The 21,795-nt window shown below is 37.2% G+C and overlaps 1 protein-coding gene across 1 annotated transcript in view; it reads left to right on the forward strand.

Moving 5' to 3' along the window:
* The window catches only part of LVRN (laeverin), a 65,448-nt gene extending 44,131 nt beyond the window's left edge, over positions 1 to 21,317 (forward strand). The window contains exons 14-20 of the mRNA XM_001149181.8: positions 4,474 to 4,627; positions 6,110 to 6,204; positions 8,158 to 8,265; positions 8,990 to 9,157; positions 9,373 to 9,510; positions 16,106 to 16,181; positions 19,692 to 21,317. Of these exons, the coding sequence (XP_001149181.4) occupies positions 4,474 to 4,627; positions 6,110 to 6,204; positions 8,158 to 8,265; positions 8,990 to 9,157; positions 9,373 to 9,510; positions 16,106 to 16,181; positions 19,692 to 19,832 (880 nt within the window). The 3' untranslated portion in view covers positions 19,833 to 21,317. The remainder of the gene's footprint in view (positions 1 to 4,473; positions 4,628 to 6,109; positions 6,205 to 8,157; positions 8,266 to 8,989; positions 9,158 to 9,372; positions 9,511 to 16,105; positions 16,182 to 19,691) is intronic.
* Positions 21,318 to 21,795: the final 478 nt, after the last annotated feature.

Consider the following 21,795-nt stretch of genomic DNA (forward strand, 5'->3'; position numbering starts at 1 on the left):
AGATTTACTCAGTGTAAGATATGCTGCTAAGTGTTTAACCAGGTAAATTAATAAATCTTCAGAATTTAAATTTTCAGGCAATAAAATTAAGGAATATATGTAATAAATTATCTAGTATTTTTTCTCTTTCTTTAGCCAGCCATATTGCTTGAATAAATGTCTACTTATTTTATCCTTCTTTCCTCCTTTTTCCCTCTGTGACTTGCAGTACATTTCCTTGTCTAATACTTGGCTGAAATTCCTCTCTCTGTCTCTAAGATCACCATGACTTTGCTATTATTGACTACATCCTCCTGAAAATGTCATTTTGGCTTCCCGAGACTCTGATATGCAAACCTGGTTCTCCTCATGTATCTGACTCCTCTTCTACTGCTGTGAGCTTCTTAGGACCAATCATGGTTATATTACTTTCTTCTATCTTTTCTTTGATAACTCATTCACTCTAGGGTTTTGGTGACCATTTTATTACGTATCTGTAGAGTGCCAGCAGATGTAAGGTCCTCAGTAAATGTTTGCGGAAGGACATGTTGATGACTTCCAAATCTACATTGCTACTTATCTTTCCTCCTGTCTTAGGTTTATCCTGTGGTCATACGAATTCAGTGCCTTAAACACTGAACTTCATTTTTGTCTCCACCTTGATCTTGCTATCAATTTTTCCCTGCATGTCAAAGTTACTCTTCTTTTCATCACCCAAACTTGAAACCTCAGAGATATCCTTGATTCCTCTCTTTGCTTCATCTTACATGCACAGTCACCAAGTCCTATCTCTTCATTCTTAGAAATGTCTTTTGGAGGCTCACTTTACCACTTTCACTGCTCCCACGCTAATCCAAGCTTTCATCGTCCCTTGCCTGGCCTATTAAATTAGCCTCCAGCCTTCAGTCCTTTTGAATTTCATTCTGTCTTCTTTAGCACTATTGCAATAAAATTGTTAGACATCAATTTCATTATGCTATTCCAATTGTTTAAATACCCAGAGTACCTTTCCACCTAATCTAAACTCTTCATCCTGACATTCAAGGATCTTCACAGGTTTTAGCCAACTTACCTATTAGGCCCCATTTCTCACTATACACAAAGGAAATCCCCTGCCTCAGTTAGCTTCATCGGCCCATCACACTAATTCCCACCTTATCTTATTTGTCCTGGGCTGCCTTCCTCTTTTTCTGCCTATTTTAATCCTATGCATCCTTCACTGCCCTTCCCAAGTTTCTCCTCCATGAAGCCTTTCTTGACTTTTCTATCTTATCCCTGACTTTTATATGTGCATATTTTCCTTCTTTGCTACTTTGTAGTATTCACTGCCTTTGGGACCTTTCATTACTGGTTTCTTATGCATAAATCTCAGCTCTTCATTGAAGCTCCTCAATGGTAGGCAAGTGCAGTGTCATATGTACTACAGGCATACCTCGTTTTATTGTGCTTTGCTTTAAGACTTCACAGATATTGCATTTGTTACAAATTGAAGATTTGTGATAACTCTGAGTCAAGCAAGTCTATCAGCATCATTTTCCAGCAGCATGTGCTCATGTTATGTCTCTGGGTCACATTTTGGTAATTCTTACAAAATTTCAAACTTTTTCATTATTGTTATATCTGTTACAGTAATCTGTGAACAGGAATTGATGATGTTATGACTGTAATTGTTTTGGGGTGCAATGAATCATGCCTGTAAAAGGCAGCAAACTTAATAATTGTGTGTATTCTGACTGCTCCACTGGCCAGCCATTCCTCCATCTCTCTCCCTCTTCTTTGGCTTTTCCATTCCCTGAGAATCAGTAATATTGAAATTAGGGCCGGGTGTGGTGGCTCACGCCTATAATCCCAGCACTTTGGGAGGCCGAGGCGGGCGGATCACAAGATCAGGAGATCAAGACCATCCTGGCTAACACAGTGCAAACCCCATCTCTACTAAAAATACAAAAAAAATTAGCCAGGCGTGGTGGTGGGCACCTGTAATCCCAGCTACTCGGGAGGCTGAGGCAGGAGAATGGCATGAACCCAGGAGGCAGAGCTTGCAGTGAGCAGAGATCATGCTGCTGCACTCCAGCCTGGGTGACAGAGCGAGACTCCGTCTAAAAAAATAATAATAATAATAAATAAAATTAGGCCAATTAAAAACCCTACAATGGCCTTTAGGGGTTCAAGTGAAAGGGGGAGTCCTGAATCTTTCACTTTAAATCAAAAGCTAGAAATGATTAAGTTTAGTGAGGAAGGCATGTTGAATTTGAGATAGGCCGAAACTAGGACTCTTGCTCCAAACGGCCAAATTGTAGATGCAAAGGATAAGTTCTTGAAGGAAATTAAAAAGTACTACTCCAGTGAATACATGAATGATTAAAAAAAAAAGTGAAACAGCCTTATCGCTGATATGGAGAAAGTTTCATTGATTAGGATAAAAGATCAAACCAGCCACAATATTCCCTTAAACCAAAGCCTAATCCAGAGCAAGGTCCTAACTGTCTTCAATTCTATTCAGGCTAAGAGAGGTGAGGAAGGTGCAGGAAAAGGTGCTAGTTTAAAGCTAGCAGAGGTTAGTTCATGAAGATTAAGGAAAGAAGCCATCTCCATAACAAAGTACAAGGTGAAACAGCAAATGTTGATGTAGAAGTTATAGTAAGTTATCCAGAAGATCTAGCTAAGATAATTGTTAAAATGGCTGCACCAAACAGCAGGTTTTTCCATACGAAACAGTCTTATATTGGAAGAAGATGCCCTCTAGGCCTTTTATAGCTAGAGAGGACAAGTCAATGCCTGGCTTCAAAGTTTCAAAGGACAGGCTGACTCTCTTGTTAGGGGCTAATGCAGCTGGTAGCTTTAAGTTGAAGCCAATGCTCATTTACCATTCTGTAAATCCTAGGGTCCTTAAACATTATGCTAAATCAACTCTGCTTGTGCTCTGTAAGTGGAAAAACAAAGCCTGGGTGACAGCACATCTGTTTACAGTATGGTTTGCTGAATATTTTAAGCCCATTGCTTAGATCTACTGCTCAGGAAAAAAAAAGATTCCTTCCAAAATATTACTGCTCATTGATGATGCACTTGGTTACACAAGCACTATGATGGAGATGTACAAGGAGATTAATGTTGTTTTCATGCCCACTAACACAATATCAATTCTTCAGCCCATGGACCAAGGAGTACTTTCTACTTTTAACTCTTATTATTTAAGAAATACATTTTGTAAGGCTATAGCTTCCATAGATAATGATCCTTCTGATGAATCTGGCCAAAGTAAATTGAAAATCTTCCGGAAGGGATTCATCATTCCAAATGCCATTATGAACATTTGCAATGCATGAAAGGAGGTAAAAAAATCAATATAAACAGGAGTTTTGAAGAAGTTTTCAATCCTCATTGGTGACTTTAAGGGGTTAAGATTTCAGTAGAGGAAGTCACTTCAGATACGGTGGAAATAGCGATAGAACTAGAATTAGAAGTGAAGCCTGAAGATGCGACTGAATTGCTGCCATCTCATGATCAAACTAGAATGAATGAGAAGTTGCTTCTTATGGATGAGCAAGGAAAGTGGTTTCTTGAGAAAGAATCTAATCCTGGTGAAGACGCTATGACCATTGTTGAAATGACAACAAAGGATTGAGAATATTACGTATACTTAGTTGTCAAAACAGCAGCAGGATGTGTGAGGGGATTGACTCCAATTTTGAAAGAAGTTTTGCTGTGGGTAAAATGCTATTAAACAGCATCGCATACTACAGATAAATCTTTTGTGAAAGGAAATTGAGCAATTTGGCAAGCTTTATTGTTGCTTATTTTAAGAAATTGCCATAGCCACCTCAGCTTCAGCAACCACCACCCTGATCAGTTGGCAGCCAAGGTTTTGACTTGCTGAAGGCTCAGATTGTTGTTAGCATTTGTTGACAATAAGCTACTTTTAAATTAAGGTGTGCATACTGTTTTTCTTAGACATAATGCCATTGCTACTTAATAAGCTACAGTATAGTGTAAACATAACTTTTATATGCACTGGAAAATCAAAAAAATTGTATGACTTGCTTTATTATGATATTTGCTTTATTGTGGTCTGGAACAGAATCCACAGTATCTCTGAGGTATGCCTGTAGTTGGTGTGCACATCAGTAGCTGTCAGAGCATTAGATAGAGAATGACTTCTAATTAATATTTGTTGAATGCAAATTATGCTGTCATAAGAATGCATACAGAATGCATAACTCTTCTATTTCCTAATAATCAGTCCAACATTTGGCCTGAATTTTCTCTAGCCTTCAAGACTTTGGACACTTGAAAGTACCAAATTGAAATGGAAGGCCTGTCAACTTTGCTTGGGTTTCATCCTTTCTATAAGATGGGACATTTACCTTCTCGTTTCTTGACTTATTCACATGCCTTATTGAAGTCATGCATTGAAACATGGAACAAATATCGAACGCATGCAAATTACTTAGCAAGTGAAGGTTTTTTGAGTGTGTGTGTTTTTAAATCAAACAGAAACAATTATATTGAGATTGAAACAGCACTTGAGTTAACCAAGTACCTTGCTGAAGAAGATGAAATTATAGTATGGCATACAGTCTTGGTAAACTTGGTAACCAGGGATCTTGTTTCTGAGGTGAACATCTATGATATATACTCATTATTAAAGGTAATTTCATTCTTTCTTATGTAGTTTTAAAATAAATCCTCTCTTCTTCTTTTCATATTTTAGCCAGCACCTGTGAGACAGGTCTTTTCCAAAGTAATAGTCTTAGTTCCATATATATATATATATGGGAATATATATATTTCCTTAACAAGGGCTGATTGATCTTAGAAGAAAATACCTTAGTCATAGACCTGGTCTAGGAGATGAGTGAGGTTTGGAAGGGTACTTCATTCTTGGTGAAGTGACAGTGTGTCCTAAGAAACCAGAAGTGGATGGAAATGGTATGCCTGTTTGTTTTTTTTTAGGGAAAAGGATAGTATTTCTTAGCAACTACTTTCCTAAGAGATTGTTAGGCAGCCAGAATGAAATGTAACAAGTCTGTGTTTATAATTGCAATATTCTGACTCATAGGAACAGCACTTAAATCCAGAGAGATATATTCCAGAAAATGTAAAAATTTGAAGATGCTTTTGATATTAGGAAAAGAAAGAGAGAAATTAGAATTACTGAACAGAGAAATGACATGCCATCATAAATGAAAAAAATATTTTCCATTGTTAGATCTTAAACAGTAATTATAGGAAAAAATAGCAAAGGTAAAATCAAAGCGAAAGTTAGGTAGCCCTCTTTGGGGAGTTAGGGGTCACACAAACCAAAAAGTATGTTAGGTAATGATTTCAAGTGAATTTCTGGGCCATTCGGAGGGTGAGATCACAAATACGTCTAACGGCCCCAGACTTTCTTTTTCCTAGTGGCCGAAGTACCAATGGGAATTTAGCTGAGCTTGGGATGGTGATTAATAAAAGAAGGCACTAAAATTTTGGTGGGATTGAGGAGGCTCGTTGATAACATCTGATGACTTGTTCTGGGTAAAGAAGTAAAACTAATATTTGTTTTTAAAGAATTTCAATGAACAGCAGTTAGTTAATTCTTAGGGATGTATTAGTAAACGTCTAACTTTTATAATTTTATATTTACCAGCTAATAGCTTATATTTATTTCAAAATTAGGGCTTCAGTGTGTCCAGGACATAAACCAGTTCTTTTTTTTTTTTTTTTTGAGGAATGTATACTTAGCATGGATGTTTTATGGTAGAAAGACTATTTTATATTTTTACATTTCTTCTCTATTTTGAACATAACTGGAAATGTATGGGATGATGTTAAATGATCATTATAGCCAATATTTTTTGAATTCTTGCTTTGTGCCAGGCAATGTGCTTGCAATATATTATATTATTTAATCCTCATAATACACTGTAACATTGGTATTATGGTAAACCACATTTTATGAAAAATGGAACTAAACCCAAAGAGGTTAAAAAATAAACCAGTTATATATTTGGTAACAGATAAAGGTAATTTCTGAAGAAATATCTGCCACTTGTCTATCAATGTCTTTTCAGATAAATAAATAGAAACACAGTGAAAATTCAGTGTTTGCAAGCCAGAACTAACAGTGTATTTTCTTTATTGTTTATAGAGGTACCTATTAAAGAGACTTAATTTAATATGGAATATTTATTCAACTATAATTCGTGAAAATGTGTTGGCATTACAAGATGACTACTTAGCTCTGTAAGTATGTTTTCAGAAGTGATAATTGAATAAAATGCATTCATATTAATAGGCTTCCAGAAGTAATAAAATAAAATCTTCATATCTGTTATTCATTGAGAGATTTTATATGCTATTATTATTTGAGAACAATAGCTCAGAGGTTGGTGGGCTACATGTATTCTAACAGAAGTTAGTCGTTTCAGATCTTAATTTACCTGCAAAGCACGTGCATGTACACATAGGAGCTTATAGCTCTATATTCTCAAAACCTAGACTACTGGTTGCAATTATAAATGTGTCCTGCTATTGGTGAAGATGTGCTAAGCAAAGCTAGCCTATACCAGTGAGTTGAAGGGCGTGGGAAAGCCACAGGGGAAAAGGTCCCCTCGGTATTTTATTATTAACAGAAATTCAGTCATTATGCAGATAAGATGAAGTAGGTTGACAGTGATATAGATCAGTCACTGCTATAGATCTGTGAGCACAAGTTAGTTTCACAAATGACTTTCATATTACTGGTTTGGTGAGGAGAGTAAGCATGTTGTCATGGTGGTCTAGGAAGGAGGCAAGAGGCAAAATGGGGTGGTAGTATTTCTGTCTTCCTTGTGCCCTAAGTTTTGTGTGTAGGATGGTCTCTAGATATAGGGAGGGACTCTGTAGCCAATAACAATATAGGGATTATACCTACAACTTCTGGTAAACATCAAGTTCAAATCAATTAGACCAAGCAAGAAATACAAAATATACAAAGTATGATTATTCTGTCTCAATAGTACTCTTCTGGGAGGGCAGAAATTTTAGTGCTAAGGGATGTGATTAGAAGGACATAAAATGTAATGCATGAGTAGGTGGACAATGGTAAGGACTAGCTGGGATCGAGAATGGTTAGGCAATTTGTATGAATGAGTGGGAAGGCAAAAGTGTGCTCAATCAGGCAGCACATTTGTTAACCAGACATTTCCTTGGCTCTCCTAAATTGAACTGAAGTAGGCTACTTTTTATAGCATCCCAGGGACAGTTCTCTTCAGAGAAGCTCTAGGGAGTTAGACTGCACTTCCACAGAACTCCAGCTTGTTGCCACCGGCTTGAGATTGGGATGGGTGAGGAGAGGGGGTGAGTGGAGTATGTAAATGAATGCCTAGAACTGTCTCTCAGAGGACCTCCACACTTGCACATTCCTCTTCAGCTTATCAGAAGGTCAGGCCAGGCTGGGTTGAAACTGGAGGATGGAGTAACAGAGATTTGGCGCTTGCATTTTCTGGAAACTTATGACCAATTTGGGTTTCTTTACCCTGACCCCAAACCTGGAGTAGGGACCACAAGGCATCACTTACCTGGATTTATTATTGGTCTTCACTGTATTCTTTTGAACTTATTTTGTTTTGAAGTACAGTGTACACCCCTGCTCAGCTGTGAAAACAAATCAAACCAACCAAACACCTTTATTCTTTTCCTGAACATGTATGTAACAGCCAGGAGGAGTAGAAGAAACACACTAAAGCAAAAGAAAACAAATTGTAGATGGAGAGAAATGAACTATTCCCTTTCCCTTTCGTTTATAGAGAAAGAACTTTATTTTAAAGTCTATTAGATTAGATACTCTGAAATCATTTTTTTATCCATAAGGCAATTGTAGTAAAAGACAGGAAAAATAAATTGACAACAGCTGTGGAGAGCGTGTACACCCATGTGTGTTTAAGGGAGATGAAGGGTGGCAGTAATTTGTTTCTAACTTTCAAAAAATACTGGCTTTAGGAGCTCTTTTTGGTGCCTAAGAGCCTCTCAGTAAATATTTCTCTGAATCTTAAATACATCTGTCATCCACAAAAACAATTTTTTTAAAACAAACCTGATGTCATTGAAAGGATATTTAAAAATACCCATCTTTTTATGAAACACATATTCTTGGAGGCAGAGAAAATGAAGGTGGTAATGCAAAATAAACTGTTTTTCTTTGACTTTTTCTTCAAGAATATCACTGGAAAAACTTTTTGTAACTGCGTGTTGGTTGGGCCTTGAAGACTGCCTTCAGCTGTCAAAAGAACTTTTCACAAAATGGGTGGACCATCCAGAAAATGAGTAAGAGTAATATCATAATTCCTCTTGTTTTTGTCCTATTTTAGCACCAGCAATTTCCCTTTTTGATGTACTCACTGTGGGAATGAGTGTTTTGCTTTCACTTGGTTAGGCGCTCTCTCCTACTATTCTTTTCAAATACCTTTTTTAAAAAACCAGTGTTTAATGTGGGTCTGTGTATAACGATAGACTAGAATTTATACAATGAATTGTCACCTAGGACCTCTCATTGCCAAAGCACACTTCCAATAAGCACTTACTTTGAGCTGTCTATGCTTGTTTTGAGTCTTAATAGGTTGTTCTTTATGATTGTTTATGATTGTTATATCTATGAGTGCAGCAGAGCACCTCTCTCTCCATCTCTCTCTTAGTTTGTTGCCTCACTGAGCTCTGAAACTCTCATTTTGGTTTTATTACCTTTGATATAGCACCTCGGATGGACTCTTAGGAAACATGATAATGAGATACAAGACCAACTTGTATTATCAATACACTCTATACTATTCTAATTTACTTCTTTCTTAAAGCCCCTTAGTTTGGAATTTGATGATCTCTTCTCATGGAACTAATGCTAATGACAGTTCTGATAATTGCCTCTCTAGATTCCTACTTTTGACCTTTATATCTGTGACTATAAATATTTTTTCTAGATTCATACTTCTAAAATATGATAACCTGGGTAAACATAACTACTATGAAAAATATCATTTTATGTTATATTTTACAGAATTCCTTATCCAATTAAAGATGTGGTTTTATGTTATGGCATTGCCTTGGGAAGTGATAAAGAGTGGGACATCTTGTTAAATACTTACACTAATACAACAAACAAAGAAGAAAAGATTCAACTTGCTTATGCAATGAGCTGCAGCAAAGACCCATGGATACTTAACAGGTGATTATGGTCAACTTACCTTGAAAGTTTCTGGTAGAGGAATTAAATTAATAAAGGAAAAAAATAGAAATGTGCTAATGGAAGTATTAAAACGTTGCGTATTTGTGCTTCACTACCTTAGAACCATGGGATTTTGATTTTGTTTATTTAAATTAACTCATTAACTCTTTATGTTGGATGTTTAAAATGTATTTTTTGAAAATACACTTTTGCAGATATATGGAGTATGCCATCAGCACATCTCCATTTACTTCTAATGAAACAAATATAATTGAGGTTGTGGCTTCATCTGAAGTTGGCCGGTATGTCGCAAAAGACTTCTTAGTCAACAACTGGCAAGCTGTGAGTAAAAGGTAAGAAGGAAAGTGAGACCTTTCTTTCATTTAGGTCACTGGTTTGGCACTGGAAGCTCAGCTTTAGTCTAGCTAGGCCACAAACGTCCTTTGCATTGACTAGAAAAGTGATCATTTTTCCTTTGTTTAGTCTCACTACAAACTGCCTGTGTTATGGAAGAGCAATACATGAACTTTTAACTATGGCTTGAATATTTTTATCTTTTAGTTGACAACATGCCATACTCATAAAACAGTTGCCTATTCTACTTCTGGTGAATTTGCCTTAGTTCACTTTTCTTGCACATTCTGCTACAAAATGTTTCAGACTCAAATTAATTTGCTTTCTACATCTTATGCATTTATTTTTAGGGCTTAGTTTATATTCAGCAGTTTTGCTCAATTTTGCTAATAGTTTTGTTTGAATAGACTGTTACATTATTTATGGATTGTAAGAAGGAAATAAAAGCTCAACTTAATAACTAAAATTTTATTTATAGTCAAAATGATGCAGGAATATTTACTTAGTTCTTTGTACATCTGAATATTTAATTATCACTAATTAAACAGACATATTTGACATGATGATATGTATGTCACTAGTCCTCATGTAATGATGAAGGTAGTATAAAATTATAAGTAAAAAATCCTTATGCCAAATTAAATTTTATATTAATGGTGTGGAAAGTATTTATACTGAATTTGCTAAAATGTGACTGATCACTAACAAGTTAGCACTTGGTTTTTCTGACGCACATTCCACTGGATGCTACTTATGAAAATGGGGATGATAAGCCTTCTGGGACAGATGGAGACAATAGCTCAGTCAGTTCTGAAATTGTTTTAACCCTCACTTTTGCAGACTCACAGTGCATTTTAGCCTTATAAAGTCTACAAGAAGCCCTGCAGAAGGAAACCTAGAGTTTTCCATACAGTTTGACTACATAGCGTCTTCTAGGTATAGTTCTTCCAAACTCCAGCTTCGGATACGCTGATGTAAACAAAACATCATTTTGCCAGTAGACCAGTTGTTCCAGAAGAAAGACTGATGGGAGAAACAAAATTTTCCAACCCTCTCATTTGGTTCTGGAACTGAAAAAAAAACCCATTAGTTAACATTTAGGCCTTGTTTTCTTCTTCTATAGAGTAATAGATGTATTTGATAAATTCTAAGATTCTTTCTAGTAATAAAAAGTTTTAGTCCTTCTACATCAAGGTGCAGTTCAAATTGTTATTGGAGATGTAAAAGGATTAGGACTTGGTATCTGACAAATGCTGTAGAGGAGAGATGGCAAGGGCTTTTGGGGATTTAAGGGGAAGAAAGGGATGTGCATGTGATTTGAACAAGCACAGTTGCAAATCTCCTCCTTCTACCTGGAGGACAGAACACCAGGAAATGCCTGGAGGCAGAGTTGGGAGGCCAACTTGGGACTAGTCACAGTAACTGGCAAGAGCTTAGAGCACTGGAGAGGAGTTAGGAGTGGGAAGGTAAGTTGAGGCTCAGAGAGAAGAACAGGTGTTAACAGGCCTTGAATATCATGTGAAGCAGTTTTATTTTGTGTGCTCTTCATTGTTTCTAACTGGTGTCGTATGTGAAGCACATACAGGCTGTCCTGATTATGACAATGTGTTAACACTATTGGAGGTCAATTCTAGAATCGGGGCATGGGGATAGGCTTAACTAGAGCAGTGTAGCAAAGTGGAGATTTCTTCCTCTAAGAACTATGGAAAGTGTCTCTTCATTACTGTCCTTTGTCCTTTTATTTATTGTGTTTAGTTTTTCATGTATCCACTAGAGATATGGTATGTCAAAGAGTTAAGGCAATAGAATCTAGAATCAGATCAATCTTAGGATGAGGAGAGTGCTAAATATGTAACCTTAAACAAGATTTTTAACCTAAGCTTCAGCTTTCTCATTCATAAAGTGAGGATAATAATGAATAGGCTTTAAGATAATTTAATAATGTGCTATTTAAAGTGATTGGTACATAATAAATGTTTAATGTTCATTATTATTATCTTACTGAGATAATATGATGTATCTGCTTTATTACAAGTCCCTATATCATTCACTTTATTTCTTTTTCTCAATATTGTCAGTTTCTATTTTTATGAAATTTATAACATCCCTCAGCAGTATTAGAGTCTCATGTTTAGAATGAAACACACATTAATGTTGTTCTTTAAAATAACATGTTTAGTCTAGGCATGGTGGCTCGTGCCTGTAATCCCAGCACTTTGGGAGGCCAAGGCAGGAGGATCACTTTAGCCCAGGAGTTTGAGACCAGCCTGGGCAATATAGAAAGACTCTATTTCTACCAAAAATTTAAAAAATAAAATAACGTGTTTATATATGCAATAATTACAGTTTTCACAGCCACCCATAAAATAATTGCCAATTAATAACCAAGACTCAGAAGTTAAATTACTTAAAGTCAATACCTAGTAAACAAAAGAACTTGAATTAGAACCCGTATCCCCTGGCTCTGATTCCCGGCTCTCTATTTACTTTCTCCTAAGTAAGAAAATGCATACTTCTTAATTATTTATTTTATGAGAGTACTACTGAAAATATTTAATCTTTTAATGTGTTCTTAACTAATGCCTCATCTACATTTCCGGTGGCTCACGCCTATAATAATCCCAGCACTTTGGGAGGCTGAGGCAGGCAGATCACCTGAGGTCGGGAGTTTGTGACCAGCCTGACCAACGTGGAGAAACCCCGTCTCTACTAAAAATACAAAAGTAGCCAGGCATGGTGGCACATGCCTGTAATCCCAGCTACTCAGGAAGCTGAGGCAGGAGAATCGCTTGAACCCGGGAGGTGCAGGTTGCAGTGAGCCGAGATCACACCATTGCCCTCCAGCCTGGGTAGGCAACAAGAACAAAACTCCGTCTCAAAAAAAAAAAAAGATATGCTATATCTTTTAAACATTTTGAGATGCCAAGATTTGTTCAAATATTTTAAATTTGTTTTACTTAGAAAGCTCATCTTATGACGTGATTTATTTATCTCAATTCCAGAAAATGTTTAAATAAATGAAGTGACTTTTCAGTTGATTTTTAAGAAATTAATAAACTTAATTTTTTAGGGTAGTTTTAAGTTCACAGCAAAATTAAGCAGACAGAGTTCCCATATATCCCTCTCCCCACACAGACACAACCTCCCCCTCTATCAACATCCTGCATCAGAGCCACACATTTACAGTAACGAGTTGATTAACAACAGAAATACATTCTGAGAAATGCATCCTTTGGTGATTTAGTCATTGTGTGAACAGCATAGACTGTACTTACACAAACCTAGATGGTAGAGCCTACTACACACCTGGGCTCTATGGTATAGTCTATTGCTCCTAGGTTACAAACCTGTACAGCATGCTACTGAATACTGGAAGCAGTAGTAACACAGCGACAAGTATTTGTGTATTTAAACATATCTAAACATAGAAAAGATAATGTGCTAAAAGGCATTGTGCTACAATGTTACAATGACTATGACATTGCTAGGGGATAGGAATTTTGTAGCTCCTTTTTAATCTTGTAGGACCTCCCTCATACATATTGTCCATTGTTGGCTGAAACATTGTTATGTGGCTCATAGCTGTACTATAATTGATGAATATAAACAGGCACATCATTATCACCCAAAGTCCCCAGTTTACAACAGGGTTCACTCTTGGTGTTGCACATTCTATGGGTGTTGATGTATTAATGTATAATGATGCATATTCACCACTGTAGCATCATACAGAATACTTTCATCCTTCCCTCTGCCCATAGTCAGTTGCTTTTTTATGAAAATGTTTGAATAATCTACTTCTTATTCCAGAAGATTTCATTTTATTTTTGTTTTTGCTTTTTAATGTGTAGAGTTTTTGGTTGCTAGTTTGGTCTTGGCTGTGGGAGCCAGAATCATCATCATGAGTACCAGCAGAGGGGCTTTGCGCCCCTCCCATAAGGTGGTATCTTGCTGGGATCTTGTGCTCCATTTCTACAGGGTGAGAGACAGACTGGCAGAGGCAGCTTGCCTAAATGCAAAAACAAACAAATACCATCTCATGTCCAGCTTGGCCCTGGGCATGAAGTGACCAGTGCTGTGGTTTTGAGTACATCTCTCCCTTGTCTCAGAGCATTCATGGGCATATGTCTCACGGTGATATGCAGGCAAGCTCACAGACATCGTCTCCACACCAAGGCACATGTTGGAGTTGAGTACATCGCCAATAGCAGTGCAGGAACCGCTGCTCCTTTCAGCCAGGCCCAGAATTCTTCCTAGAAAGCCTAATCTGGAAATACATTTTGGAATATTTGATTAAATAAAACATCTTTTGGCTTGGTCTTGGTCTTGCCCCTCACTCTCATGTACAGGGCATTACACTGGTTGGTGTGGGAAAATTTAGTTAATTATTGGGCCAGAGATGATCTCTTGAATACTCATTCCAATCAATGAGAAAGACTCCATTGGTCATAAAGCTACTTTCAAGTTACAGAAAAGTCAGTAGGTACACATAGCTATGAATAGGTCCTATGAAAGCATGTGAATAGGGATGAAGCAATAGTATTTTTGTGACTTTCCACTGGATGTGGTAGAAGCATTATTTGTGCCGTTATCATCTCTGTTAAATGGGCTTCATAGCATACAGAAAAACCACTTTTATTTGAATATAGAATACAGAGCATGATCAGTTTTAAACTCAACCTGTCCAAAATGAATCTTACCCTCTTCACTAAGCACTTGATTTTTTTTCTCCACATGTTATTATATTGCCTAAAGTCTTAAGCTTAAAAACTTGGAATTGTTTTCACTTCTACTTGGTTGTATTTCATGATGGAGAACACGGCCAAAAAGGCTAAACAGGAGCACAAGCAAAGTGAGAAGTTATCAAAGTGGAGGGTCCAAGCACTGGGGGGCCTGTTCCCATGGCATGGATCAGGCTAGATGCCTTGGTGTTCCCATGCTGGCCTCGTGGGCATCCTTGCCAGAAGGAATCTGACATGGCAGAGGACATGAAGGGAGGGGTAATGTGAGAAGGAGAGGCAGAAAGGTGAGCCAGACTGGAGTACCCAAATCACTGTTCCCACACTAACGTTAGATGTTATCAACTTTTTAGAAAGGATTACTATATTGACTCGTATTGGCTTTTGACTTCATATTAATTAGAATGTATTTGAACACCGGTGGGGGTAAACTATTCGTAATGCAATTTTGTTGAGTAATATTTGAAAGAGATTGCTCTCTCAACAAGAATAATAAATCATCTCTGTTTCAAAAATAACCCCTGTTGAAGTTGACAAGAGCAGGAAGGGATGAAGTTTGCCAGGTAATCTAATAGGTGCTTCCATATACATTTTCTCATTTATGCACCAGAACAATGCTTCTAAGTATCTGTTATTCTCCATTTTTACAATTTATAAATTGCCTAAGGTAATGTCAAATCCAGCCCTGCCTCCTCGGGTAACCTTTCTCCTGTGTCTGGCAGAAATTCACACATTTAGCACCATAGGTAGGTTTCCTCTGTTTTCCATTTTTATTTTTAAGGTTGGAATTTGGGTTCTTTGGAACTCAAATTTCTTGAGTCATTTTATAGATTTTTGCTGCCTAGCTGGCCAATTAAAATAGAGAACTAAGAAATGTTTCTTCTTTCTTCATAGAAACAGTTTCGCTTGCCTCAATTATATGCAGAGTTATATTGTCCTTCACGTTGCTCAGGTAGACCCAGTGTAAGTTACAGCTAGGAAGTTAGAAAAACAGCAGCACTATTTTCTCTCACCTTTATTAGTATATTATGCCAGAGTTAACTCTTATCATTTTTAATTTCAAGTACATATTTTTGAAGTAAATCAATTGTATATATTAACTATTCAACTGTCTCTTGGTCAGTCCATTATAATAACCCTATTTTAATTTTTCTTTCCTTTTTAATGCACCCAAAGTCTTTTATTTACTTTTTTAACTACAGCCACACTTTGAGCAGGTAAGTGTCTGCTGTTTTTTCATAGCAATACTTCACAGCTATTTTAAGATTTTTTTTTTTCTAGATATTCAGGGACACTAAACTAGAGGGGAAGTTTCCATGACCACACCTATTGAAACAAGCCCAGGGAGAGCCATGGTGCTCAGCCTTCAGGGTCACCAACATTTAGAGAACATCAGAAGATATTAATCTTCTCTCCAAAAAGCACGCATAAATACAACATTTTTAAATACACGTTCAGGGGGCTTTAGTCAGCAGTTCTGAAATGGATCCTCTATGAACTACTGTTTTTTAAGGGGCATAATTTATATATTTATTTATTCCCTTAGAAATTGTATTGATTTGAGACATGTGACATGTATTCCAACTACCTCATTTTAAAAGACAATTGTTTTTAAGAAGAGCTTTTTAGATTTAGATAATAGATTTGTGTAACACATATAAGTATTTAACTTCCTTACTGTTAATAGGATTCTCTATTAAAAGATGAAGCTAAACTAGTTCATACATGTTTTTACTTAGATTTGGGACATAGGAATTAATAGGGGCCATACACTTGACCTTCATCTGCTATATAAAATATAGCTTTATTTTGCAAAATGCTTTCCACCCTTGATTAACATCTTATTGCCTTGTAGGTATGGAGCACAATCATTGATTAATCTAATATATACAATAGGGAGAACCGTAACTACAGATTTACAGATTGTGGAGGTAAGTACTTTAAATATTATGAAATACAATGATAATTTGGAAACCACTTTTTATGCAATTTGGACTTGCTAAAATTAAAAATAATATGCTTATCTGAATTATTACATTCTATGCTTCTATTGGTGCTGTATCACTGTGAAAGAAGTGTTTTTAATTGTATCCTCCTCTGAAATAGAGATCACCTGTTCATGGAGGGTGGCACTTCATCCTCTCTCACCTGAATGCAGGGGGACTCTGGCCCAGGGTTCCCGTCCCAGACCGGGCTTCCCTCCATCCCACCTTTGCCATCACTGCCAGTCATTGCCCTGTTCCAGAGCTTCAGTAGCTTTTCATAGCTTTTCAAAGCAATTTTAAAATCTTATGATTAGCACATGAGGCCCTTCATGATCTGGCCCCTGCCTTAGTTTGGCTTCATTTTTGCTCACCTCACCACTAAGTGTCAGAGAGCAAGAGAGACAGACAGACACCCCTAAACACATTTCCTCTAGTTATACTGTACCACTTACAAATTTTCTTGAATTATTGCATTGCTTCACATTTTCTGGATTTCAGAAACACTCTACCTTCTGTCTGGAGAACACTCCTCATTCCTGTTCCTGGCTGGATAATTCCTAATCATCCTTTAAGATCCTGCTCCTATTACCTATTCTAGGAACTTTTTAATGAACTGATTTATACCCTCTCCTCACCTATGCTTTCAGGTCATCCTATGAATATATTTTTACCACAGTGCTTCCTACATTATAGTGTAATCACTGGTAAATATGTCTACCCCATGAGGCTATAATGAGCTCCCTGAGGACTGAGATAATATCTTAGTTTTGTCTATTCTAGGTTCTTACCATTTCCTGGCTTTTCTTTCCTCTAGGCTGAATTTTTATTAGGCAGTCTTTTTCCTTGTGGAGAGAAGCATAGCTCCCCACTTATATAATCCTCAGCACTCTCAGTTGCAGAAGGAAGGATACTTACAGCTTCAAGAGTTCCTGCCCCGAAAAAAAGCACTCTGGTTGGTCCTACTTGGGTCAGATGTACCAATCACTGTGTCCAGGGAAGATGGAATACTCTAATTGGTCTAACCAGGGTCCTGTGGCCATACTAGGAGACAGCCCCACCCAAGTCACTGGCACTGGGAAGGGGAAGGGGTAGTTCTGGAAGGAAAAAGGGCTGTAACCAGAAAGTAAACAAAGCAGGCAAAAGCAAATGTCTACAAAAAGATACATTCACACAAAGTAAAACAAGAATACAATATAAATACAACCTCTACACACCCAGTAGCATAGGTAAAATTAGAAAGATTTATGGTACCAAATGGTGGCAAAGATATGGAGCAACTGGAACTCTTTTATCCTACTGGGAGGAATGTAACATGGCACAAGCACATCAGAAAACAGGCAGTTTTTTGAAATGTTAACTGGAAACCATCTAAATGCCCACCCATAGGTAAATGAATAAGGAAAAGTAATATATCCACATAATGGAATACTATACTGAAATTTTTAAAATTTGTGTAGCAACATGGGTGAATATCAAGGTGATTATGTTTAGTAAAAGAAACCAGTCGCATTCTGGGTAATGCAAATGGATCTATAGTGACAAAGGGCAGATCAGTGGTTGCCTGGGACAGAGAGAGATGGACTGCAAGGACCCTTTTTTGGGGTAGAAGAAATGTACTTGATCGTGTATATGGTTTCAAAGGGGGACACAGTGGTCAAAATTCATTGACTTTTACAGTTTAAGTAGATCTAGTTTATTGTACATAAATTAAATCCCGATAAAATTGATTAAAATTAAACACCAGGGCCTGAAACTATGTTAATAAGAACAAGAAGAGCCTTTGTAAATAAAGGTAAATCAACTCTCCCTAAGCAAATAAACAAATACATATGTAGGTCATAAAGGCCTGAAATATGATCCTAAGCAAAAAAAAAAGGACAAGTAGACAGTCATATCATTGTTATCATGAGAGAAGGAGAACTGCTAATTCCCGAAGAAATTATTTTTTTTTGAGTTTTGGCCTGCCTAAGGCTGAGCTGTCAGGATCTGATTTATCAGGTATTCCCTGGACAAGGAAAAGAAAAGCACATTACACCCAGAACATGCTGGTACAAAAGCTCCGTGAATCAAGACTCAGTGTGTGTTTCTGTTTTCTAAAATTCGTTAGTTCAATCTTTGCCTCTACTGAATCTAGTGAAGTTTTGTTGTTAATGAATGAATAAATGAGGTTCGTATAAATTTAGCAATCTTTAAAGTTTCAAAACTCTAGTCACTCACAGCTTTTCGAAATTGTAAAAATGGATTTAGCAGTAAATTATTGCAATTTAAAAAAATATATGAATTAGCTAAGATGACTATCCTTGTCAACAACATCTTAAGGTCCAGCGGTCCTGCTATGCTGCATCAGTTCACAGGATAGTATCTAAAATAAATAATAAAAAAGAAAGTGAAAATGAAGTCATTTGTCTCCCTCGTCCCTCTCCAAAGGCACAATTTTCAAACACCTTCTGCATCTCTGGCTCTGGTTTTTATATTCCCCCTCCTAGACATACTCTCAAGCACACGTGAAGCCCACCTACAATCCCAAACACCACCACCACTCCCCTCCCACCACTACAGGAGCCCAATCCTGGGCACACTATCCGTGATGTGGAGTTGTGGGCTGTTGGTTACCACCTCCCGGCAGGTGTGAGAAGGGAAGGAAAGAGTGGGGGAGGATTGTTCCTGGCTCTTTAACTTACTTGTCCCTAAAACATTTCTTTTACATTGTAATTAGGCTTGATAGCACTATTACTGTGCAATTTCGAGTATATTAGGGTTGAAGTGAGCTGTTGTGAGCTGGAATGGGCATTTTCATCTTATGGCTATAAGCGTTCGGAGTTCTAATCCACTGATACAAAAAGAGACTCGGTAAAATGAAAATTGAAAAAACTTATAACTTATTTATATTTTGGAATATAACTTATTATTCACTTGGAGTCTGACTTATACATAATATTGCAACAAATGTTCTGATAACTGAATGCTTGACCTGACCCAATGAGGTAATTCAGCCAATGTACAAATTCATTATCTAAGTATTCTAAAATAAAGAATGACATTTGTAAAACTGCAAATATTATGTACCAATTTTGAGCTTCGGAAGTTGCAGTTTCTTTTGAGATTTTTAAAAAATTGGGGGGGTTCACTGTATCTCTGTCTGCAAATCTTAGAGAACACTCTATATGTGTTCAGTAAATATTCATTGAGACTCAATATGTGCTTTGGGAATAAGGCATAGTTTCTGCTTCATGCACCTTCCTGTCTACATCTGCTTCTTTGGGGTAGGTGTGGTGTTCATCACATTGTCTCAGTCACAGTCTCCCCAGGGACACACAACCTAGGACTATACATTTCTACTCATTCCACCCATCATCACCAATTTACAAACTCATGTTGCTACTTAGCATTTAGACATTTATTTTGTCCAAATGGGAAGTTGGATTGCACTGATCATCTGTCTCTCTGTCCTTCCAGCTGCAGCAGTTTTTCAGTAACATGTTGGAGGAACACCAGAGGATCAGAGTTCATGCCAACTTACAGACAATAAAGAATGAAAATCTGAAAAACAAGAAGCTAAGTGCCAGGATGGCTGCATGGCTAAGGAGAAACACATAGCTTGTGGCTATCTTTCAGCACTCCTCTTGCATATTATAATGTAGTTTGTTCACAGTTTTGTCTTCCAATACTTTGTGAGTCTGGAAAACCATACATTTTATTTGTATTTCAGTCACATTTATTACTCAGAGTGCCATTCTTCTCATACTGTCATGTTTGGCCCTGAGGTTGGGTGATTGCTGACAATTTTGCCAATGCTGCTGTATTTCTGGGAAAGATGTCACTTCATGTTGGGTTATAATCCCACAGAATTTACTTTAAATGTCACGTAAAAACAAATTCACCTAAGATAGTCTTGCTTATTTTGTTGTGAAGGCCAGTGGAATATAAAAATCAATGGCATTAATGAGGAGCACATTCTTTGCTGAGGGAAATAACAGTTTTTCCAGGCCCTAGGGTTTATTTAGTTCAACATTGAAGATTGAAAAGACTAATGAGAAGATAACATGACAATATAAAAAGACAGAAACTCAAAAAGTATATTCACTAGAAGACAGTGGAGCCAAAGAAAAGCAAGTTGAAAAAGACAGAGGAGACAATTTAACGAGCCCTAAAGGCAAGAAGTGTGTCTTCTCCTGCCCATTTCTCTCTCCCACAGTACATCCTGCATTGAACCACATGTTGCTGGTTACTAAACTTTATGGTGTCACAAAAAGACAAATGATTGTAGGATCCATGGAAGTGCACTTAGGCTTGCTGTGGTGGAGGCCATAGTGGAGATGAAGGCTCTGCTCTGAAGCTCTTGATTGTGTATTCACCAGTGGGATGGACACCCTTTCAGCCTAAGCGTACGAGTGAAAACAATGATGTCAAAAGACAATAGCAAGTATAGGCTACTATTTAGGGCAAAAGGAATCTTGAAATAAAAGAAACAGAACTAAAAGGCTAACTGGAGCATAATCCTTACAGTTTTTCACTCAGGGGATTAAGTTTGAAACATAGTGTCTTTTGGCCAAATTGAACCTACTTGTAATGTGGACCAACTTACTTTACACATTTTCATCAGTCCCAATGTATGGAATTAGCTTAGTTTTCTCATGCTTGATTAAAACAAGACAACTAAAGCTAATCATTCCTCTTCTAGACTTTGTGTATATGATTTAATCTTTTATTTTTATTTTTGTAGAATGGGGGTAAAACTACAAATCTCCTCAGGGTGATATTTTTAAAGATTAAGGAGTATGACATCAATTAACAGTCTTTAAAGATGTTACATACGCTCAAAGCAATGTGATTAAGACTTTTTGCCTATTTCTTGTATAAGTTAAGGCAGCCATAAATGAAAATACAAAACAAACGTTTGCTTTTGTATTTGATTCACAAGAGGATTCTCCCTGAGTGTCGGGGGAGGCTGTGGGACTTCACCACGTGGACAAACGAAAGCACAGGCTACTCAGACTTGGCCACAGGTCATAGGTCAGAGAATTTTTTCTTCAAATGTAGAAATGTAAATTTTCAGCAATAAAATATCTGCATGCCTACAAAGTGTTGTAGCTGAGATACCTTCCTGTTTTTTTTTCTTAAACACTCATTCTATATTTCCCATATTTCCTCTGATAATGAATCTCATCTTTCAATAACTTTGTCTTCACTTGTCCTCTCAACTGCTTTTCTCTTCCTCTTCTTCTTCTGTGTCTTAGTCCATTTTGTGCTGCTGTCATAGAATACCTTAGACTGGGTAATTTATGAAGAACAGAGATGAGTTTCTTACCATTCTGAAGGCTGGAGATTCCAAGGTCGAGGGGCCTGCATCTCACTAGGGCCTTCCTGCTGTGTCATCCCATGGTACAAGGCAAGAGGGCAAGAGAAAGAAGAGGGAAGAGGACTGAACTCATCCTTTTTATCAAGAACCCTCTCCCAAGACAACTAGCCAACTCCCATGATAACAGCACTAATCTATTCATGAAGGCAGAACCTTCATGACCTAATCACCTCTTAAAAGTCCCACCTCTCAACATTGCAT

The sequence above is a fragment of the Pan troglodytes genome, chromosome 4 (genome assembly GCF_028858775.2).
Source record: "Pan troglodytes isolate AG18354 chromosome 4, NHGRI_mPanTro3-v2.0_pri, whole genome shotgun sequence".
NCBI lineage: Eukaryota > Metazoa > Chordata > Mammalia > Primates > Hominidae > Pan > Pan troglodytes.